The 16,871-nt window shown below is 43.1% G+C and overlaps 1 protein-coding gene across 1 annotated transcript in view; it reads right to left on the reverse strand.

Annotated features, from left to right (window-relative positions):
- IL5RA (interleukin 5 receptor subunit alpha) overlaps positions 1-16,871 on the reverse strand; it is a 47,167-nt gene that overhangs the window by 11,817 nt on the left and 18,479 nt on the right. Inside the window, exons 11-12 of the mRNA XM_012468509.2 lie at positions 1,991-2,087; positions 529-613 (exon numbers count right to left, since the gene is read on the reverse strand). Of these exons, the coding sequence (XP_012323932.1) occupies positions 529-613; positions 1,991-2,087 (182 nt within the window). The remainder of the gene's footprint in view (positions 1-528; positions 614-1,990; positions 2,088-16,871) is intronic.

Below are 16,871 nucleotides of genomic sequence, written 5' to 3' on the forward strand. Positions count from 1 at the left end.
CATGGAGTCTTAAAACATTAGAGCTAAGCAGAACATTGTACAGTCTCATCTGTGTCCCTTATACCAGAAAGAAATTCAGCACCCATAGGGTTGAAGAGATTGTCCAAAGTCAGTTAAAGAAAGGCTGATATGAAATTAAAATTCAAGTCTGACTGGCAAGAACACTTATAAGAGAGTAGGACTTTTCTAATATGTCAAAACAATAATGAACATGCATAATAAAACGATCAGCCAAGCAGGCATGGTGGCATACTTCTGTAGTTCCAGCTACTTGGGAGGCTGAGGTGGGAGGATCGCTTAGACCTAGCTGTTTGAGACCAGCCTGGGCAACATAGCAAGACCCCATCTCTTAAAAAATACAAACAACCGAATCAGCCAAAGAACAGAATGACTGAAGCAATAGAAATACTCTTGGCCTTCTGGGTAAAAACCCTCCCTTATAATATAGAAAACCGAGAACCCAATGACAGCTCCCAGGGGACTCAACCCTGTACACATGTGGCATATCATAAGAACTTTCCACATTACCTCATAGTTAGGGGTTACAAAGAAATCTTTGATATTACTTTTTGGTTCTGGAATTGGTGGAAACAACTTGGTCCACAAATGACATCTGAAAACAGAGCGAAAGAAGGAATTAGATGAGCATAAGTATACCTTTTGTCTCTAAGTGTCTACTCTAAACATTGACCTGGTTAATTCTAGAATCCGCTGTTTTGTAAACTCAAAATCTTTATTGACCAAGACTTCCAAAATAATAGGTGAAGACTTTGGGGGGTACCGCAAGGCTCTGCTGTGGCTTCTGAGTCATCCAGAGAAGAACTAATGGAAACTGCTTTGTGTCAGTGGGTGTTACCAGGCCTGATCTCTGAAAATGAACTGTACATTTCAAATGTGTCATGCTGTGCCGTTTCCTACAATGCTGGTTGAAGCATTTCCTTCCTCAACTGTGCTTGCTCACAGAGTTTACTTACTTCGTTGTTGTTGTTGAGACTGTGTCTTGCTCTGTCACCCAGACTGGAGTGCAGCGGTGCCATTGCAGCTCATTGCAACCTCCACTTTGTGGGCTCAAGCAATTTTCCTGCCTCAGCCTCCTGAGTAGCTGGGACTACAGGCTCATGCCACCGCACTTGGCTAATTTTTGTATTTTTTTGTAGATACAGGGTTTCACCATTTGCCCAGGCTGGTCTCGAACTCTTGACCTCAAATGATCCTCCAGCCTTGGTCTCCCAAAGTGCTGAGATTATAGTTGTGAGTCACCATGCTCAGCCAAATTTACTTTATTTTCATCTCCTTGGGGCTGCCTTCCCCAACCTATGGATGCCATCTGAAGATAACATTTATAATAGTAAAGCTGTTTAATATAAAAGTCATTTTCTAAATTATGAAAGGGCCAAGACAAAACATGTTCTTAAGCCTCCTAAAATGTCCTTTGCCTTACTGAAAGCTAAAATGTGTAGGGGGTACTTATGGGCCATTTGTGGGCTCCAGAATAGTACACCAGATCCACATGCTATTTGTAGAATCTGTGTTTGACCTGTGAGCCATCAGCCACTCAGGGGCCTGGTGACCTGATAGTTGAGGATGATGATGTGCAGGCATTGTGGTGATTTTAGCCTTTCTGAGCTGTGAAAAGCCTATGCTGGCAGCTTACCCAAAACAGCCAAGGACTGAGTGGAAGGCTGAGAAGGAATCAAAAGAACCCGCATGTAGAAACCTTCACAGAAATTAACAAGCTGTCCACAGCTTCAAGTAGGAGTGAGTGATAGCCAAGGGCTGTGTTGCGCTCTGTCTGGCTTCTATAATTCACCTCTGGATGTTTCACACTTTTGATTTGGCCTATGCTCATCTTGAACAGGTCATCCAGGCACAAAAATGCCATAAATTCCACCTGGTAACAAGAACCCTCTGCCTACCGGACACATAGTAAGCGTGTAAAAATGCAGTACTCAGACCCCATTACCAGCTCCCAAATGTAAAGAATACCTACATTCTACAGATGAGCGAGAGAATTAACAAGATCAAGCAGATGGTTGCCATAAGCACAAAGAGAAACCATTTTCTCAAGGGCTTCTGCTCATCATTTCCTGGTGGAAAACAAAAAAGAAAGAAAGAAAACAAAGTCCAAGTTAGAAGCAGTAGCAGGTAAAAGAAATGATGAGGCTTGGGGCATCAGACAGCTTGAGTTTTAGTTGCCGGTGCTGGGTGGTGCTAGGCAAGTAGCTTAACTTCCCTGAGACTAAGATTTCTCATCTGTAAAACACAGGTAATAACAATCTCACAAAGTTGATATAGGATGAAATGAAATGATGGCAGTGAGACCACTTTTATTCTTTAAAAATGATTTATTCAGTCAATCAGCAAATATTTATGGAATTCATTCCATGTACTGTGCCACTTGGATCCTGGAGCGTATCTGTTTTTGGTATGTAGTAAGGTTTTTAGATGGAAAATCCAGAAAAACATAAGCCTACTGAGTAATCCAACTGAATCACAATCAAAATATTTTACAAAGTTGGAAATTAAACTTTTGGAGGAAGTATGAGATAATACTTGTAGTGAACAATAAAGTCATCAGACTCTAAGTGCTTTTCAATCTTAAGTATCTTTAAAGTACCTCTTACCATTGTTCCCATTTCACAGATAGGAAAGAAGAAAACTACCATTAAGTCAGTGCAGAAAGCCAGTATTTTGCATGCCAATTATTCTCTGTTTAAATTTGCTTCGAATCTACATTCAAGAGACAGATTCTTCTAGGAACTTTATGATAGCTTTGGGTTGTGTAATTTTTTTTTTTTTTTAAGTACTAGAAATGCATCCAAGACAAACTCCAACCAGGTACAGTGGCTCATGTCTGTAAATCTCAGCACTTTGGGAGGCCGAGGGGAGTGGATCACTTGAGTCCAGGAGTTCGAGACCAGCCTGGCCAACATGGTGAAACACAATCTCTACTAAAAATACAAAAATTAGCCAATTGTGGGGGCAGGCGCCTGTAATCCCAGCTACTTGGGAGGGTGAGGCAAAAAATTGCTTGAACCCTGGCAGTGGAGGTTGCAGTGAGCCAAGATTGTACCACTGTACTCCAGTCTGAGGGACAGAACAAGACTCTGTCCCCTGCCCCCCACCAAAAAAGAAAAACTCAAGGCCATTTACCAAATAGTGTTTAGAGAGGTTATGCACTTGCTAACCTGCTTGATTCAATAATGTAAATCCTGCATGATTTCCCTGAATACGAGTTTCCTTTCTGTGGGAGAGGCTGTTTATTCATTGATTCCTTTATTCATCCATTTAACAAATATTTATTGGGCGCCCATTATATTTTGGCACTGTACAAATTACTGGGATTCAGTTGTCAAAAGATCATACATGAGTGCTCCTGTCATGGAGTCCATTAGAAAGAATCACACTTGGCAAATAGCAACACAAACAATGATTTAATGACCACTGTGCTAAGTACTGTGGTGAGGTTTCAACCACACCGCACCAGGAGAAAAGATTACCATCCCCAGTTTACTATGAATTGCTTCCTCTAGAAAACGAGAAATATATAAGTGGAATTTTCAAGTCCTTGTTAATAGACTAAGACTTCAAAAATCTTTAAAATGCTTAAAACCCAAATCATTCAAGTAACAAGAGGGAGAGATGCCTTGGGATATAGTGCTAGTGATTCCAGCCTTGCCTTGTTCTCTTGCTTTTTTGACTTTTGAGGACCCTTACCCAAGCTTTATCTTCTACCTCCTGAAAGTTTTAATCTCTTTCTTCATCTCTTCCCTTTTGCTTTCAAATAGTCATAGAGTCCTTCATCTTGAATAAGCCATGACCCTGCTCTGCCATCTCTCTCCACTGTCATCAAATACCTTCTTACTTTATTTCCCAGTCTAAATTATTGAATAAGGGCTGGGTGAGGTGGCTCACGCCTGTAATCCCAGCACTTTGGGAGGCTGAGACAGGTGGATCACCTGAGGTTGGAAGTTCAAGACCATCATGGCCCACATGGCAAAATCCTCTCTCTACTAAAAATACAAAAATTAGCCTGGCATGCTGGATCATGCTTGTAGTCCCAGCTATTTGGGAGGCTGAGGCAGGAGAATTGCTTGAACCTGGGAAGCAGAGGTTGCAATGAGCCTAGATCTTGCCACTGCACTCCAGCCTGGGAAACAAGAGTGAGACTCTGTCTCAAAATTTAAAAAATTCTTTAGGGGATTCAGGTGCTTCATTTCCCATCTCTAACACTGCTTTTTTAATCATGGTGACTTCCTCCTAGTTGAATTCAAAATATTCTGGGTTTCTTTTTCCAGTTTTATTTTTACTGACCTCCTTCCTGAACGTCAGACTGTGCATAGCTGAGCCGACCCTGAAATTGAGTCCTCAGCTTTATTGCCCAAATCTTCCTCTTCTTCAGTGGCACTTCTCCCCTTTTTCATTTCTTTTTTTTTTTTTGAGACGGAGTTTCGCTCTTGATACCCAGGCTGGAGTGCAATGGCGCGATCTCGGCTCACCGCAACCTCCGCCTCCTGGGTTCAGGCAATTCTCCTGCCTCAGCCTCCTGAGTAGCTGGGATTACAGGCACGCGCCACCGTGCCCAGCTAATTTTTTGTATTAGTAGAGACGGGGTTTCACCATGTCGACCAGGATGGTCTCGATCTCTTGACCTCGTGATCCACCCGCCTCGGCCTCCCAAAGTGCTGGGATTACAGGCTTGAGCCACCGCGCCCGGCCCCCTTTTTCATTTCTACGGGCCCTCTCCACTCATCCTTTGACCCTTTGGTATTCTCTACTGTGGTCTGTTCTTTGAACTTTGAAAAGTTTGTTTTTACAGATTCATCTTTAAATTTCATGAAAGTTTCTCCCACGTTTTTATCCCTGGTCCTGCCTGACACTCAGCTCCAGGCCTATGTCTTAAACTGTCCATAGGTGAAACCGGAAACCTGCTCGGATGTTTCTCAAGGCTGACAACATTCAAAACCAAACAAATGCATGCTCTTCTTCATATCAAAACTCCTTCTCTCACTACCTGCCCCATTTCAGTCTCCATTCTTCCGAGCCCCCCAAACCTGAAGCCTTGAAGTCACTTTGACTCTTTCCATCCTTTACAGCCCTCGTCCCTTCTCCTCATTCCCTCAGTTCACATTGCTACTGCATAGCCAGTGGTTAGCACCAGACAGGCATGCTTTGTCCAGTGCTTTCATCCCTGCCTAGTCTGGAAACCTAGGTTCTAGTCTCAGCTTGCTGTGAAGGTGGTCATTCTGGGCCTTGGTTTCCTCATCTAAAAACAAGGCGGTTGAAATATACAATCTTTCAGATCCTTCCCCAGCTGGCACTTTTCTAGCACCACTCACTCAGTCCAGGCTACTGTCACTTCATGTACACGTATCTTTAACAAAATTGGTTTTAGAAAAGTACCTTTTTGGGCGGGGTGTGGTGGCTTATGCCTGTAATCCCAGCACTTTGAGAGGCCAACAGGCAGATCACTTGAGGTCAGGAGTTTGAGACCAGCCTGGCCAACATGGTGAAAGCCTGTCTCTACTAAAAATATAAAAATTAGCCAGATGTGGTGGCACGCACCTGTAATCCCAGCTACTAGGGAGGTTGAGGCAGAAGAATCACTTGAACCTGGGAGCCAGAGGCTGCAGTAAGCCAAGATTGTGCCACTGCATTCCAGCCTGGGTGACAGAGCGAGACTCCGTCTCCAAAAAAGAAAAGAAAAGAAGTACCTGTTTTGCTGCAGGAAGTTTAAAAGTTGTAATAAAGTATAAAAAAGAAAAAAGAAAAGTTAGTAGTCATTGGAAGCAAGTAGGAGCTTATTTTCTATACATATTTTTCACTTTTTCTGAGTGCTTCTAGGTGCCCAGATACTATGTAAAGTGCTTCACGTGCATTCTCAATTTAATTCTCACAATGATGCTTTGAGATGGACACTATTATTCTTACTGTACAGATGGAGGAACTGAAAAAGGACACTATTATTCTTACTATACAGAAAAGGACAGAGTAAGTCAGCCCAGGCCACACAGCTGGGAAGTGAGGGAGCCCAACCAGTCCTTGCTCTTAACCTTGATGCAGGAATCCCATTCCTCTCTCTCCCTCTGCAAAACTGAGGGCACACTGAATACACAGGAGCTTTCCTTCACTTATTCTAAGCATTGCTTTGTCATTGAGAACTCTCCTGAGCAGCTCTCTATGCATCATTGTGGGAAGCCCTGTTCTATTGTTTGTATCCCTGCTGTCTGATAAGGCTAAGCATGCAGGCTGCTTCTCTAATTAAAGGTGGCTACTTTGCAAAACTAGTGTTCCTCCTGACATTCCCCAAACTCTAGGTGGGACTGAAGCACTTTGTTAAAAACCTATGACTATACTATTTATTTATATGAGATAGGGTCTTGCTCTGTCACCCAGACTGGAGTGCAGTGGTATGATCATAGCTCCCTGCAGATTCTAACTCCTGGGTTCAAGCAGTCCTCTCATCTCAGCCACCCAAGTAGCTGGGACCACAGGCACGCATTACCACACTTGGCTAGTTTTTTTAATCTTTTGTAGAGACAGGACCTCAGTATGTTGCCCATGCTGGTCTCACACTCCTAGACTCAGGCAATCCTCCCACTTGGGCTTCTCAAAGTGCTGGGATTACAAGCGTGACCAACTGCACCCAGCCCTGTGGCTATAGTATTTTTTTTTCAAGTTTTATTTTGAAATATATTTACGTCTATTGTTTTACAAAAAGGCATTAACCACATTTTGTTAAATGATGGAAAACAGAGCTTCAAAGTGGCAAACCTTTTGTTTTCCTAAATCCTACAGATATTCCCTGGTTCTAGGATTAATATTCAGTCCTCTGGATTAGAACTGAATGCCCTGTTAGACTTTGTTTTTACTGTATTCTGTCTTAGGTAATATAAAGAGTAGCTGGGACAAACTAATACCAGCAAATCGAATACCGTCTTACTTTATTTCCCAGTCTGATTTCCTGAATAAGGAATTCAGCCTGCTTCATTGTCCCATCTCTGAAACTATTCCATGCTCTTAAACATTATGTAAATATCCCTATAACCACATTCAGAAACTGTGGGTTCATATACATAGGACACAAATTCAGCAAGTGGTACATCAGCAGGAAAAAGTTATCCTGTTTACAACTAGTTAAACCAACAGAAAAAATACAGGTTCGGGAGAAAAAAGGAGCAGTGTTGTAAATAATTATCAGGGTGACACTCTCAGTCACGTTTGTGTCTCAAATTGTGCAATACCCCCAGCCTGATGTGGTAAGTCCTGATAACCGTACCGTTTTCTTCTGACCATGATTACAAAAATCTTTTCAGTTAAACCACTCTCGAGTTATTCACTTCAGCCCTCACTTTGATAAGCGAATATTCTCACTGAATTAGCAAAAGTATAGAGGCAACAGATTTTATTTCATTAAATGAAAAATAGTTACGCATGCAAGGTACTACGTGAGAAGCAAAGTCATGGTCACTGCCAGGAGGGAGTTGGCACATTCGTCATCTCTCCTGGCCCAGCTTCTCCAGTTGCCCCACATTAGGGCTACTCCCCTATAGCCAGTTGAAAACCCCTGAGAACCCAACAAGGTCAGCTTTTCCTTGAAGAAAACACAAATTGGCAGGAAAATTTTGCACAAGAAAAGCTTTTACATACTCATTGCCAAGTGTAAATTACTTGTGGATTATCTACTATTCTGTTATTTATTTATGCAAAAACTGTCAGCAAATTAGTGAATTAAAGTAAGCATCTACTCTGGTTTTGCTGAGAGTAGAACAAGTAGGCCAAATCCTACTAAGAGTATACATTCTTTGGGTCAAAATGATTAAGAATTTCAATACTATAGAAGTTGGGAGATCCCATAATATAGCCTTAATTTGAATTCTGGGATCTCCAACTTTGGAGATTAAAAAAAAAGTATTTCCAGGTAATTTGAATCTTTTCTCTGACTCAAGGAGAATACTTTTCTTGCCATTAAAAAGGAAGTCACAGATGTTTCTTTTCAAGAAATCAATGAGCACTGCCATTTGGTTATGCAAAGATGAGTTTCAGAAGGAAGTCACACAGCCTGTCCTTGTAAGGAGGAGAAGCCCTCCAGACTCCCCGTTTGATTCCTGGGTGCTTTTTAGGCATTGCCAACTTACAGCATTTGGGAAATTCAGTTGTCTGGTTTCTGGGGACTTCAGTTTCCATCATTTTTGACATCTCAACCATTTGACCTTGCATATAAGCCAATAGTCTGCTATTCTATGACCCTAGAATGTATATGGAATGGAACATGGGGTGCAGGTGGGCTGGGACAGTGGCTACACAGAGGGCAGAAGGACTCCAGGTATTGGACCCAAACTAGTCCCAGCTCTGCCTCTGGAAGCTTTGTCAAGCCACTTCCCCTTCAGGACTGCAGCCCCTCTTGCTCTAGAAGTCTGTATCTATGAGGTTTAGACTATTAGCTCTTAGGAGGTAAATTTGATTTGGAAGCCTGTTCCGCCTTAAATTATCCATGTAAGTATGAACTTTGAGTGCTTACATATTGATTTTGAATCTGATTTCAGACTCAACAATAGGTTTCCAGGAAAAAGAGCTAATTAGTAAATTGATGGGATGCTTCCAATGGAGCAGGCCTGTGTTTTTAGAACCAGCAGGTGCTGGGAGAAGTTCAAATGGCGCCAACAGGGTTGGATAATTGAGAGGATGCCAATATAGTAGTCTATGATACAGGGTTTAACTAGCTTCCTGTGAATTGCCTCAGGTTGGAGGGGAGACTGTGGCATCATTTATGAAAGAGCACCCCAAACCAGACCACAGGCTCCCTGTGCAAGCAAGTCAGGAGCAAACCTTTTGAGTGAGTGAGCTTTCGAGGCAGCTGTCGAATGGACTGTGGGCAGTATCTGGTTTAGAGAAATAAAAAGAGGGCAGCGAAATGCAGCCTCAGTGAACAGAATGCAGAGTAGTGAAGGACCCAGAGCAAAAACACACACGACTTGCATTGTGTTCATCTGGTGGAACTGGGCTTGAAGGAACCCAATAGAGGAAATGGAAACTGTGTATTTGTGTGCATGTGTGTATTTGTGTGCATGTGTGTATTTGTGTGTGCATTCACGATTAACTGGATGGCTCACTGCAATACTGCTTGTCTACATGATCCCCCAGTAGGACTAGACTTGATGAAGTTGAGTGGGGAATTCCTCATAGCAGTTTTCTTCTCTTTAGGCTTTCCCACAAAACACCAAGGGCTATGTACCTTCTGGGGCCCCTAAGCAACCCAGAACTTTCTTCCCTGTAAGGGGCTGCTGGGCCTGTTTTATCAACCTGCTAAAGCAGATGAAAGCTGGCTGCAGAGGATGTAGTCATCACACAGAAGTATGCAACAAGGGATAAAGAAGTTTAGTCCTAGGCCCAGTGCGGTGGCTCAGACCTGTAATCCCAGCACTTTGGCAGCCCAAGGTTGGCAGATCACTTGAGGTCAGGAGTTCGAGATCAGCCTGGCCAACATGGTTAAATCCTGACTCTTCTAAAGATACAGAATTAGCCAGGCATAGTGGCATGTCTCTGGCTCCAGCTACTCTGGTGGCTGAGGCAGGAGAATCGCTTGAACCCCCATGGGAGGTGGAGGTTAAAGTGAGCCGAGATCATTGTGTCACTGGCTCCAGCCTGGGCAACAGAGCAAGACTCTGTCTCAAAAAAAAAAAAAAAAAAAAAAGTTTTAGCTCTGGTTCTGCCACTTGCTACCAAGGTGACCTTGAGCAGGGTAGCCTCTCCAGCTCCTATGTCCTGCATTATAAAACAAGGATAAGGATTGAATGAATTAATATATGTGAAGTGCTTAGTACAGTGCTGATACATATTAATATTAAGAAACATCAATAAATACTACTTATTATAATTATGATTAGGGTGAAATGCATTGTGACAACAAATTCATCAATATAATTTCCCTTTCATCAAAGCAAGGCCAAAATTGTGCTTGCTATCAGAATTCTCAAAATGCAGAGTGACAAACTCAGGTTAGGAGAAATAAACACACACCAAATATTTCAGATACTGAGGAAGAGAAAAGGGTATGAGTGTTCCTATCCTTCAAGGACTTAGGATGAACATTAAGATGAACACTATGAAGATCTTGGACAGGAACATTTAGATAAGAACAGCCTGAAGATGTTAACTTCATTCCCAATAGCTTGTCCAGATAGAGGCTGACAGGGTCAAGAGCTGGCAGAGCTTCCTGCTTTCATAGCCTCCAGTCCCTCTGCCTGAGCGTAGCCCATCCTCCTGCCTCAGTTTCCCTGGCTGGAGTAATAACCCCCGGGGCAATAGAGCATTTCAAAAAGAACTCAGGTGTGGAGCCAATCCTCTGGCTGGGTTCCAGACCCAGGTGTCACACCTTCTATCTGTGTGGCTTCCGGCAGTTCTTTCACCTCTGTATCTATTTTCTTACCTGTGAGATTAGGAGATCATGTGTGTCAGGATACACAGATAATGTAGGTGAATGTGTCCTGCACAGGGGCTGGCCCTCTGACAGAGTCCCTCCCTCCCCCAAGCTGCCATCCTGCCACAAGGCAGAATTGATGCCTAGAAGGGCAGTGTAGGCACCAATAGAGGTGTCCGTGCCTGAAAGCACTGTGGGAACTCATTGCTTCTGGCGTTTGGAGATGAACTCTGAAAGCTCCCTGTTAGCCCTCCTTGAGGCCAATGGGATGACCACTGCGGCGAGGCAGTCCTGCCCCTCTGCTGGGAACAAACTGTGGGGCTGCCAGATGGGGTCTGACAGCCTGAACAAAAGGAAGCAGTGTGACCAAGCCATCTGTCTACACAGGAAAACCAGAACCACAATAAGCTGTGTTAGTCTTAGGTTAGCCTAAGTGGGTCTTTCATGTTGTTATTGGGTCAGCTCTTGTTATTTTTAAGCAATTTTTGCTACTGTGTAGACCCAGAGGCTCCCATCTCTAACCTTGCAAGAGTTTTGCAAGATTATTTTGGAAGGCCTAGGGAAAGCTCAGGTGGACCCTGCCACAACACCTCCCTTTCATTGTTCTCCTTGTTTCACCACAGTGTGAGAATTTAAAAAGAAAGAGCTGCTGGGGGAGAGGGTAGGGATCAGGGGAGACAGAGAGAAGAAAACAGAACTCCGAGTGGGAGTCAGAGTCCAAAGAATCAGGTTGGAGCTGTGGGACGTTGGCACAATGCAGGCAAACTGGAAAATGAAGATGCATTTGATGGTCCCGAAGGTGACTCCAGGTTCACGACAAAGGTACCAGGTCACCACCCACATCAGCCCATGAATGTCAAGTCAAAGGAAGAAGTCACAGGAGGTTCCCTGGGGTGGCCTTGCTTCCAGCCCATATTCCCACAGGCCACCTTGATCCCCTGCCTCAACCCATTTTCATTAAGTCCTAACAGATTCTAGGGTGTGTCACACGACTCTGAGACATGCCTCCCCGCCACCCCACCCCTCACCCCCACTGCCTGCCCGCCAGTTCAAACTCTGACGGGATTTGAGCTGCTGGGGGTGGGGTGCAGCGGGGGCAGGATTTCCTATGAACAATACATCTCCATGTTTCAGGAGCTGCTGGGGCAGCAGACAGGTCACCCCTGTCTGCTGTGACCTCATGACTGAGTGATCTGAAAACTGCACCGAGTCTTTTTTGCTCCTCTGGGTATAGGTGCCATACATCTCAAGACTAAAGAAAGCTTTTTAAAAAGTACAATTTTAATGGTAACCTGTAGCATCATTGCATAGATCCTCGCCATCAGATTTTACCTTCAGTGAAGTCAAAGCAAAACCCCATCATTTATTTGAAGGGCAATTGCAGTGACTGTGGTCTGTCACAGAAGAAACAGGTCTCAGAACCACTGATCCTGACCAAAGACACGGTCGGAAATAAGCGCAGGGTAGACCCACATAATACTCTCTTCCACGGGCAAGGACATGACCGTGGGAAAATTTATTTTCATCATTCCTTGTTTCACACTTGGCATTTGAACTTCATGGATGGAGAGAAGAAGAGAAAATGATGTACTGCAGAAAACGCACAGCTCCATGAAGACCAATCAGGAAACAAAAGTTTTCAGTAAACAGGAGACAGCAAAGATAATAAAGGAACAGAAGATTCCGGAAGTTAAGAAAGTTTAAAAAGGAGAAAAACATGTGAAAATTGGGAAGTTAGCTCTTAAGATAAGACACAGAAGCCAGCCAGCTGATCTAGGGTAGTTGATAACGAGTACTGATAAAATGAAACTGCTACTTCCATTACAAAAAATTCCAGCCCAGCTCAGTGGCATGTGCCTATAGTCCCAGCTATCCAGGAAGCTAAGGCAGGAGGCTCGCTTGAGCCCAGGAGTTCGAGACCTGCCAGGGCAACATAGTGAGACCCCCTCATCTCTTAAAAAAAATTCTGAATCAAATTATAGAGCTCATTTAGTTATTTGAGAAATCTTCCAAAGGAGAAGTCACTATATCAAAAAGATACCTAACGTGCAGGTTTATCACAGCACAATTCACAATTGCAAAGATACGGAATCAACCTAAGGACCCACCAACCAATGAATGGATAAAGAAAATATGGTAAATATACACCATGAAATACTACTCAGCTGTACAAAAAGAATGCAGTAATGTCTTTTGCAGCAACTTGAATGGAATTGGAGGCTGTTATCCTAAGGAAAGTAACTCAGGAACAAAAAACCAGATATCACATGTTCTCACTTACAAATGGGAACTAAGCTATGGGTGCACAAAGGCATACAGAGTGGTGTAATGAACACTGGAAACTCAGAAGGAGAGAGGGTAGGAGGAGCATGAGGGATGAAAAATTACCTACTAGGTATGATGTAAACTATTCAGCTGCTGGGTACCATAAAAGCCCAGACTTAACCACTATACAATTCATCCATGTAACCACTTGTACCCCTAAAACTGTTGAAATAAAACAATTGTTTTTAATTTTAAAAATTCCATACTCTGGAAATTCTAGGATAGGAGAGCCAATTAGGCACCATTCAGAGCAAGCAAAGAGCACTCACTTGCTTACTCTACCTCCTACCTGCTGTCCCCTGTGCCCCTTGGGTGGCCAGGGACCTTACCAACAGAGCTGGACAGCACCCCTGTCTCTCCCAGCTCCCCTTATCTCATCAATCAAAACTTACCCTGTGTCTCATTTTTGTAATGAAAGAACCTTGGGCTATAATGGGTTAATTAGTGAATCAAATCTATTCTAATTCACTAATTGGCTCATATATCACCTATTTGAGAAAATTATATGTTAATAGTCATTTCTTGGCTGTTTGACAACTGCTGAGTCATTTAGTATCTCAGGACCTCCATTTTCTTAAGTTAAAATAATGGCTGGGGTGGGGGGAATTAATATCTAAGAAAGGGGTGATATTTGAGTTGAACATTGGAGTAAAATGAAGTGGGAGGGCTGCAGCCTGTCATTTTTAAGAGAAGGCAAAAGACGAGAAAGCGTGTTTAAAGGAAATGAATGTAGCAGCAAAATCGCCTGATAAACTCCTAGCTGAACGTAATTATTGCTGCATCCTCAAGGGATAAAAAAGGCCACGCAAAATGTCCCAGAGGGGCTTGAACTTCCTATTACGTTTATTAATCCTCTTGATGAAAATGGAAAGTCTACCTTGATTAAATTCACTAATGATCCTAAACTGAGCAGGGGAGTAAATTCCAGAAAGGATGAATTTATAAGGTGAGTAGTAATATTAATCAGCTCATCTTCATGAAAAGGGTGGCAGTAAATGAAATGGGATTTGCTATAGATAATAGCAACGAAGTACACCTAGCGGGGAAGGTATAATGAGCCCATATTCAAACTAGGAAGGTGTTATTTAGGAAATAATAATGGTAAGAGAGCTCTAAAGTGGAGAGTGAATAATAAATTAAAAACAAGCTTAAAATAAGCACTCATTATGGATCACAATTTCACTCTCAGCACTTTTGCAGTGCGGTGGTGCAGAGGAGGTGAATGTGAATGGCAGAGTTGGAAGCAGGTTTGTAGTGCAGCACTTATATTTTACAGGTGAGGACGCTAAGGCCCATATGGGCTAGATGTAGACTGACTAGGACAGGGTGGCAAAACCCTGGCACACTGGTCACCACTCTGTCTCCTGCAGTGGCGGCAGGAGATCATGATTCCTCCTGACAGTCTAAATTTAGCCTCAGAATCCTTCTCAACACTGCACTCTAAGCTGTCTCTGATTACTTTGCTCACAAAATATCATGTTTTGCCATTTCTAGCTTACGTCATAGAGCTAGACACTGGCAGAGCCATGGCTAAAACCTAGATGTCCTGAATATCTAGTGCTTCTTTTTCACCCTATGCATTCTAAATTATCTACAGTCAACATTGACTATAACTTCAAAAGTCAAAGACTCAGAAAGCATAACTGGCTTCCTATCCAGGGTTCTGACCTTGGTGTCCATCATTTTGGTTTAGGGTTCCTTAGACAGCATTTAAATGTCTCCAGAATTGTATATATGGAGGTATTGGAAAGACAGAAATAACAATAGTTTTGAGCCCGTGAGTTTTGTGCCTGTGGGGAGTAACATAAAGCATGTTTAAAAAGAAGTCTATTGAAGTCAAGTAACAAAAATTAAACTTCCACCTTAGGCATTTGACAGAATTAATGACCTTGTTGAAAATTCCCTGAGACTGATTAATGTTTCTCATATTTGTTTCCTTCTCGGGGAACAGAGTGAATTTTCTCTGTGCAAATGGAGCTATGTTGAGGGAAGTTCTGTGTGTGCTGGGTCAATTTAGTTAGGTGGGGGCAGGAGGAAGGGAGGACAGAATTATGAAGCAGGTGAATTTGGCCTATTCTCAGTTCCTTTTAGTGTCCTTTCAGTTCTCTCTCCCCAGGAAGGCTCACGCTGCTCCTGTAAGTCTCTCTGAGTGATGTGAGGGCTACCCCTCTAAGGCTGAGCTGGTTGTGTGTTGCACAATTTTAGGGGACACTATTCTCCTTTGGGAACTCAGTAACTTAGCATGACCAGCCACAAGGCAAACTTATAACAGTTCTCCATTTATCAGGACTTTCCTCATCTTTCCCAGTCTTCCATGGAAATCTACCTGCTATGTGTCAGATCTGAGTCATTTCCACATGGGCTAGTGGGTCACTGCCCAAGACTTTCCTGAAGACGCATCCCCTAGCTTAAGTGAATTAATTAAATAGTAGAACATTTTAGCTTGTGCCTGAAATAAATCTCTCCTGTGTACACTCTTCCAGTGGTTATTGAATACCCCATAGGATTTGTGAAAGAGATGACATCCACATGTTTGACCAGCCATAGTCACAAGACTGGCTACCAAGATCTCTTAAATAAGACTTCAATCTACCCAGCACTTTGAAGCTTGCAGAATCCTGTCACACCACGCCAGAGTGCCCAGAGACCAAGTGCTAGAGTCGGCTAATCTGGGGTTAGAGCCCCATCTCTGCCACTTGTTGTTGACCACACACAGTTAAGCCAATCACCTAAACTTTCCAAACCTATTTCCTCCTCTGCAAAATAAGTTTGTTGATAGGACTAAGATAATGTATTTAGCATAGTGCGTGGCAAAAGCAACGACTACAACAACAACAACAACAACAAAAGCCCAATACACGTAATCTGCTATGCCTGCTGTTGTTTTTGTTTCAGGTACCCTGTGGAGCAGGGAAGGTGGGTGTTATCTCCTTTATCTTGAAAACCCAAGCAAACAGAGATAAATGATTTGTCTGGGGATACACAGTCAATCCTTGTCAAGGCTGAATGTTAAACCTGGGCTTTCTATGTAAGGCCCCAGTCTCCTGCCCATCATCCCCTGCTCTTGTAGACCTAGTGGAACAGTTAATGGCATGTGTCTGCCTCCTCAGGCTGCATGGTTTAATATACGCCTGAGACACACTAGCTGCTTTTTAACTATTTCCTTCTCTCAGACAATGCCTATGTTGACTTGCCTGCAACACCCAGGTAATAGCAAACACAGGGTATGAATTTTCTATCTTCAAGGTGCAAGTCCACGTGTCCTGGGTGTGGAATTGACATCTGTGACAGGGTGAGACTGGAAATGTGCCCCTTCATCCATAGCTGCCATTGGCTATATTATTACCCTTCATGGAGCTCACTGACAGAGAAGATGCCCATCTTAACTTGCCAAGCAAAGTAGTCCATTTGATCCTAACATAGACAGTTGCAGAGCAAACACAGGAGCCCGGGTGATGCCTGAACACTTTGATCCTCTATGTCTGTTACGCTGAAAGCTCAGGGACAGATCCAGATTTTGTGGGCTCCTATAGATTATTCAATTTTGGAAACTTCTTTTAAATAAATAAAAATATAAAGTCAAAATTAAGTATGGGAAAATTACAGAGATTGAGAACAGACTAGTAATTGCCAGGGTTCAGGGACAGAAGATGGGAGAGAGTGATAGTTATATTTATAAAAGGGTAACAGATGATGATGAAACTGCTCTGTATCTTGACTGTATGATGAGTACATGAACTTAAACATGTGCTAAAATTGCATAGAGCCAAACACACATATACAAATGAGGACGTATGGCTGGGCACGCTGGCTCATGCCTGTAATCCCAGCACTTTGGGAAGCTGAGACCTGTGGAACACCTGAGGTCAGGAGTTCAAGACCAGCCTGACCAACATGGTGAAACCCTGTCTCTATTAAAAATACAAAAATTAGCCAGGCTTGGTCGCATGTGCCTGTAGTCCCAGCCACCTGGGAGGCTGAGACAGGAGAATCACTTGAACCCGGGAGGTGGAGGTTGCAGTGAGCCAAGATCGTTCCACTGCACTCTAGCCTGGGCGATAGAGCGAAACTCTGTCTCAAAAAACAAACAAGTGAGGATATATAAAATTGAGGAAATCTCAGTAAG

Source organism: Aotus nancymaae, unplaced genomic scaffold (assembly GCF_030222135.1).
Source record: "Aotus nancymaae isolate 86718 unplaced genomic scaffold, 86718_ANA_hifiasm-v0.15.2.pri h1tg000046l, whole genome shotgun sequence".
NCBI lineage: Eukaryota > Metazoa > Chordata > Mammalia > Primates > Aotidae > Aotus > Aotus nancymaae.